This window comes from Tetranychus urticae, chromosome 1, assembly GCF_039701765.1.
Source record: "Tetranychus urticae isolate SD_2017Ah chromosome 1, NJAU_TeUrti_SD_1.0, whole genome shotgun sequence".
NCBI lineage: Eukaryota > Metazoa > Arthropoda > Arachnida > Trombidiformes > Tetranychidae > Tetranychus > Tetranychus urticae.
The window spans coordinates 16,509,396-16,516,384 of NC_142958.1; the positions used below are offsets into that span (position 1 = coordinate 16,509,396).

The window sequence follows — 6,989 nt, forward strand, 5'->3', positions numbered from 1 at the left end:
ACCATGGTTTCCATCTTAATTTACATTGACTTTGCTTGGTTCAAAAGTTGCAGGACATTTAAAATTTCTTAGATATCTTTTTGTCAATTTCAGAAAGATTCATCATTATATCACTGACTGGTATCGAGATACGGCTCGTAACACGAAAAAGGATGATGGAAACTCAATATCAGACAATCGCTCGATGAAATGGGAACATTAGTGGCGTAGATAATGGCATTCATTTATCAAGTTTAAACATGCACGCTTAATTGTAGCGTACATTTCAACGTACATCATAAAAAATGTGTTCTAACATGCTCCTGATGGAACTTTTGGATACTATTGAAAAATACTTGTAAATGGAAATACTGGTCCTTTATTGATCCTTCCAAATCAAGGCTGGCATTGTTACGATTATTAGCATCATATTGGAGCACGTTTCAAGAAGATACTGCAATGAAAACAGAAAATGAAATATTATTTATAAAAATAATGTAATGTTTTATTGCAAGAAGCGAATCAATTTTTTTACCGTAATGAATGAATAGTTGTCCATCAAAAATGATTCACCAATCCAAAAACCAACGTAAGTGCTGCTCAATCGATCTAAATTATAGAGCAACTGACGAGACAATAATTCGTTTATTTTAATCTTGCTAGTTCCACGACGGAATAGATGCGCATAATTACCTTTAGTTTGAGTCTAGGCTCAATGTTGTAATTGTTTTGATAAATCCTGTGATAATGAGAGTAAGAAAGACCAATCTGTACACGACATAAAATTAGATTAAGAACTAGAATCAAGCAAATTGGTACTACGAAACAGAACATAAAAGTTCATGATAGTATTTTAAAATAGTGCATACTTTGGCCACTGATTTAGCTGCTAAAAATGAAATTACACCAATTTGAAATACAGTATTGAATCCAATGATACCCAAACCAAGATCAGCTAATGGCATCCCGAACAGTCCAAGGTATGAGTAAAGCATAGCAACTTGTCCAGCTACACTGACAAAAGTGTAACCGCAATAAGAAACGTAACTCATCCCACGATTTATAAATTCAAATTCGTTGAGTAATGAAATATTTTTGGTGCAAAGTTTAGTTATAACTGAAACTGGCAAAGACTCAAATTGTAATGATTTCTGTAAATCAATATAAACGGAGTTTGATCTATATATGAGATAAGCAACGGAAATAATGAATAAGAAAGAAAACCAGGCAACTTGTGGAACAACCACAATTATCGAAAAAAGTGTAATTATCTGCCGAAATAGAAAGCAAGTCAAGATCAGTGGTCGTTTTAAGGCCAAATAGAATGTTTCACAATTGTATGTCGAATAAGTAAGACAGGTCAGCCAGACTAAAGCGGAGACTACCGATGTACCAACTATTTGTCGACTCATGAAAACACTTATTTGTCTCCATTTCAAACAATCTTCTTGCTTCATGTTGAGTACTTCAGGTTTCCATCCATAAATCATTGCTCTATCAATTACTTTAGCCCAATCAAGTGATCCATTTCGTGCCAAGTAACAAGATACTGCTCTAAAAGCACCCAAACAAAAAGCTCCACAAAGGCATAGCATTCGAAGTGCATATTCATTATTCATGCCAACAAATATGTCGCCTAGATAAGCCAAAGTTACAAGATCATCCGTACAAATGGCGCATAAAAGTTCAATAAAGATTGTTAAGATGAAGAGATCAATGGTTATGGATAAGTAAGTGAAAACTTTGGTCGGAGGTACTGGACGATCTTCATCAGGATGAGGTTGATGGATGAGCAAAAGCTTTCCGATAAACATGAATCTTTCGATTGCTTCAACAGCCTCGTCGTGTGCAATATCAATTTGAGGCCAGCCGATAATAGCGTAAAAGAGTTTACTAATTATCTTTGACTTTTTAATATTTATTGCAGTAAGTCTACCCATTTTATCTGGAGAAACTTAATTCACAAAAGAATTGTTTGATTCAATTTTCACTACCAGTTTGATACTTTCATTAATTGTTCATGTTTGCACAAACGCATATCAAAATATTGATTCCGAGCAGATTATCATTTATTCATTCAAACAGTAATCTGGAATCTGAAATTGATGAACCAATTAAATTTTTATTTATAATTGAATAACTATTTCAATGTCTTCCTGTCTCCAAGTGTACTTGTTCAGGCTTTAATGTTGAAAATCGTTTTAAGGGCAATGTAAGTTCAATAAAACTCGAGGTTAAAGTATCGAAAATTAATTCTTTGCATTTTCATGTTTAATTTAATATTCATCAGGGTTCAACCACGAATCATCATTTATTAACAAAATTCACACATTAAAGAAGTTTTCATTTCAATTTAAATCAGTTCCATTACCGTTGTCAAAATAAATTTACTTATTCATAAATTTTTTCTATACGTACTATGTATTATGAATTGCTAAGCAAGAAACAAAGATGATAATATTGAAATTAAATTGCCTTGATTCTGTGAAATGTTATCTATACATCTATACAATATATAAAGTCAAACTATGAAATTTTTGCGGGAAGATTGTGACTAAACTAAACGGGTTCTAAAGAAAATTTTTACATAGAATGAAAGCCCTGATTGAACTTCAATTACGAAAAATAGTTAGAGCTTTCTCGGAATTCAGGTTACTGAGAAATCAGCGTTTAAACAGGGTGGGGGAAAAAATGCAGAATCCGTATCTTTTACTATTGACTTTGGGGGAAAAACTTTTTGGTTATTCAGGTTGATGGCTTATTGTTGGATTAGAAGGATAAGTAAAACTGTCTTTCGAGTAAAGAGTTAAGTGAAAAATATGATGCTTCAACTGTACAACTCTCAAAATGAACGAAAATTTTTTAGTTTTCTTTTAGACAATGATTTTTCATCAACCATTCGAGTCTTTAAATGTGGATTGAATTTATTGTATTCAGTGAAAAGAAATTCACGATCAGCCATGATCGGGGGCTCAGCTTGTTATTTTAATGATTGAACTGAATCTTTGTTTGATTTCAAATGCTTTTGAACTTCTCAGATATTTATTGATAAATCATTAAGATTACTGAAAATGTAGAAAAGTAACATCCGTGTAGAATCAGAAAATGAGATTCGATCACTTCTGTTAGTGAACCGATTCGAGATTGATATACATGTAGTAGTACTGTGAGCCGAGTTTAGCGTGCTTAGATTAAATTTCGATACTACGACCAATACTGAAATAGCCTGACAGTAAATCATACTTAGTGTTGTGTAAGTAGTCAAGTCGGCAAGTAGTGTTATTTGTGTTTCAAAGTTTGGATTGAAAGTCAAACTGGGAATCTTCCATTTCTCATAAAAACTACATTTTTAATAATAAGAGGTTAAACTGAACAAATTGGAACAATCAAAAGTGAAATGAATTGTTATCATTATTACCATTGAATCTTTAGATTCACTTATAATGACCGATAATGATTATTTGATGTTCAAAATTGCGTCTGTAAACTGATGCAGCAATCAAAGTAGAGCTAATTGACGGATAAAATCTTATTGTTATCAAATTAGACATTTCAATTCAATTCGTGAAATAAAACGGTTTAACTATTTTTCGCGACCTTTTTATTTTAACTAAATTGGTACCAATTGAGTTGAAAAGGACAACTTTTGATGTCTGACAGATCTGTCTATTGTAAGATTCAGCCTTAAAGTTAATCAAGGCGAAATTATTGTCATCGGTAATCAATTGCATTTGAACCTAAGCAGTTCTGAACAATTGTCTTTCGCTATCGGCTGTTTATTAATTGTATTGACCACCAGTTAAAGGAAAACAAAAGGTAAAACAGTTGCATGAAAACGAGAAGCAGGTTGGAGTTAAAAATGATGATCTTTGTTTAAAGTTATCAAAAGTCTGTTCTGGACCAAACTCGTCCGTACTGGATCAACTCGTCCGCTCTGGGCCAATTCGCGGTCCTGGACCAAATTTTATACCGTATGACGGTGCGCTCTTTTTTTGATAAAAAACAAAGTTTTTCTATAAAAAATCGGTTTTAATGGTAACAACTGAATTGAATGTTAGTTTACAAAAGAAATGAAATTAAAGATTTCTATTATTATGTTGTGCTTCGAGCTGCGGACCTCGCTCTTCTGCCCATTGCAGATATCTGTTGTGGAACTCTTGCATAAAATTTGGTCCAGGACCGCAAGTTGGTCCAGAACCGCGAATTGGTCCAGAGCGGACGAGTTGGGTCCAGAACAGGACTTTTGATAACTACTGTTTAAAGGTTTGAATAAACACTGAGGAGATTTTCGACTAAATTGCACAATTTTTTCCTTTTTGATTTCAAATATGAATTCATCATTGCTTTTAATGCGTATAATTTGAATATAATTGCGTGTCTTTTCTGGAACTTTGTATAAAATGCCAAAACGTGATTCAGCCAATCTTCATACTGTTTAGACAATTTTGCTTCATTTCTCTTCCTTTTTTCAAATATTGAACCATATTCACTGAATCTTATGAGTAGAAAAACTTCATTGTCAAATGCCAATTCTTTTCAATTTATCTTGTTTTAATATTGTAATAAATAAAATTAAAATAACCTGTTCGGAGAAAAGATTGGACGTTAACTTTGATGTGGCAAATCGAAGTAGCCGTTAAAATATTGAAAATATTTCAACAGTTTTTTGTAGATTTGTAAATAAGAGTATGAAAAATGTCTGGTGAAAATTTGAAATTTCTTGACAGAAGATTCAGTTAGTTATCGAACATGGAACAGCGCAGATCAAGAAAATGTTTTTATAATATTTTACGCCTGCACATTTTTATTGTTCAAGAACGGTCAAGGAACTAAGGTTCATTACAAATACTGATTGCATTGCCTTTGACTTAAGTTATGGTGTTACTGCTAAAGCAAGCCTTTTTTGCATTTGCGTCAGCCTCATCATGACTCAACAGAACTTTTAAATACCACTGAAGAATACTTATACATGTTGATGCTGTATCTTATGTGTCCCTCCAAATTAAGGCTGGCATTGTAACAATTATTAGCATCATATTGGAACACATTTCAAGAAGATACTGCAATGAAAAATAAAGAAAAGAGATATTTAAAAGAATTCAATGTTTTATTACAAGAAATGAAAAAATTTTGTTTACCTGAATGAATGAGTATTTGTCCATCAAAAATGATTCCCCGACCCAAATACCAACAGACGGGCTGCTCAATCGATCTAGGTTATAAAGCAACTGTCAAAACAATATTTCTTTCATTTTAATCTCGCTAATTCAAAATATTAGATGAGCATAATTACCTTTAGTTTGAGTCTTGGCTCAATGTTGTAATTATTTTGATAGATTCTATGATAATGAGAGTAAGAGAAACCAACCTGTAAATGATGTTAAATCATATTTAGTACTAGAATCAAGAACTACGGAACAGAACATGAAGTTCATGTTTTATCCCGTAATATTATTAAGCAATAATATTAGTAATATAGTGCATACGTTGGCCACTGATTTAGCTGCTATAAATGAAACTATACCAACTTGAAATACAGTATTGAATCCAATGATGCCCAAACCAAGATCAGCTAATGGCATCCCGAACAGTCCAAGGTATGAGTAAAGAAGAGCAACTTGTCCAGCAAAACTGATTAGATTGTAGCCACAGTAAGAAACGTAACTCATTTGCCGATTTATAAATTCAAATTCGTTGAGTAAAGAAATATTTTTGGTGCAAATTTTAGTTATAACTGAAACTGGCAAAGATTCAAATTGCAATGATTTCTGTAAGTCGACATAAACGGAGTTTGATCTATAAATGAGATAAGTAATTGAAATAACTAGTAAGAAACAGAACCAGGCAACTTGTGGAACAACAAAAATTATCGCAAAAAATGTAATTATCTGGCGAAACATGAAGCAGGTCAAGATCAGGGGACGTTCTAGGGCCAAATAAAGAGTTTTACAATTGTATGTCGAATAGGCAAAACATGTTACCCAAACCGAAGTGAGGATTATTGATGTTCCAACTATTTGTCGTGCTATGAAAACACATGTTTGCCTCCATTTCAAACAATATGCTCTCTTCATATTCAGTACTTCAGGTTTCCATCCATTTATCATTGCTTTATAAATCACTTTAGTCCAATCAAGTGATCCATTTCGTGCCAAGTAACACGATACAGCTCTAGTAGCGCCCAAACAAAAAGTACCACAAAGACATAGCATTCGAAGTGCATATTCATTATTCATGCCAACAAATACGTCGCCCAAATAAGCCAAAGTTATACGATTATCCGTACAAAAGGCGCATAAAAGTTCAATAATGATTGTTAAGACGAAAAGATCAATTGTTATGGATAAGTAAGTAAGTCCTTTGGTCGGAGGTACTGTACGATCTTCATCTGGATGAGGTTGATGGACGAGCAAAAGCTTCCCGATAAACATGAATCTTCCAACTGCTTCAACGGCTTTATCATTTTGAATATCTATTTCAGGCCAACCAATGATACCATAAAAGATTTTACTTATTTTATTTGAAACCACAACTTTTATTGCAGTAATAATGCCCATTTTATCTGGGCAAATTCAACTCACAAAAGAATTGTTTTATTCAATATTCAATACCAGTTGAATGGTTTCATTTATATTTCATATTTGCACAAACGCATATCGAAATATTGATTCTGAGCAAAAAAAAGTCATTTACTCATTCAAGCAATAATCTTGAATCTGAAATAGATGAACCAATTAAATTTTTATTGATGACTGAATAACTATTATATTTCAATGGCTTCCTGTTTCCAAGTGTATTTGCCTTGGCTGCTATGCTGAAAATTATTTTAAGGGCAATGTAAGTTCATTAAAACTCGAGACCAAAGTAGCGAAAATTAATTCTTTGCATTTTCACACTTAATTTTATAATTTAATATTCCTCAGAGTTACGAGTTGAACCACAAATCATCATTAATTTACGAAAATTTACACATTAAAGAAGTTTTCATTTCAATTTAAATCAGTTTCATT

The 6,989-nt window shown here is 32.6% G+C and overlaps 2 protein-coding genes across 2 annotated transcripts; both read right to left on the minus strand.

The window, feature by feature from the left end:
• Positions 1-1,962, minus strand: LOC149094673 (uncharacterized). The gene is made up of 4 exons (XM_089266801.1): positions 849-1,962; positions 673-747; positions 515-604; positions 1-433 (listed from the first exon to the last, which is right to left on the minus strand). The coding sequence occupies exons 1-4, from the start codon at positions 1,917-1,919 to the stop codon at positions 359-361; spliced, it is 1,311 nt and encodes a 436-aa protein (XP_089122927.1). The 5' UTR covers positions 1,920-1,962; the 3' UTR covers positions 1-358.
• Positions 1,963-4,249: 2,287 nt separating this feature from the next.
• Positions 4,250-6,536, minus strand: LOC112538524 (uncharacterized). The gene is made up of 4 exons (XM_025160168.2): positions 5,466-6,536; positions 5,273-5,347; positions 5,118-5,207; positions 4,250-5,039 (listed from the first exon to the last, which is right to left on the minus strand). Exons 1-4 carry the CDS (start codon positions 6,534-6,536, stop codon positions 4,965-4,967), a joined length of 1,311 nt encoding a protein of 436 aa, XP_025015936.1. The 3' UTR covers positions 4,250-4,964.
• Between the last annotated feature and the right edge of the window lie 453 nt (positions 6,537-6,989).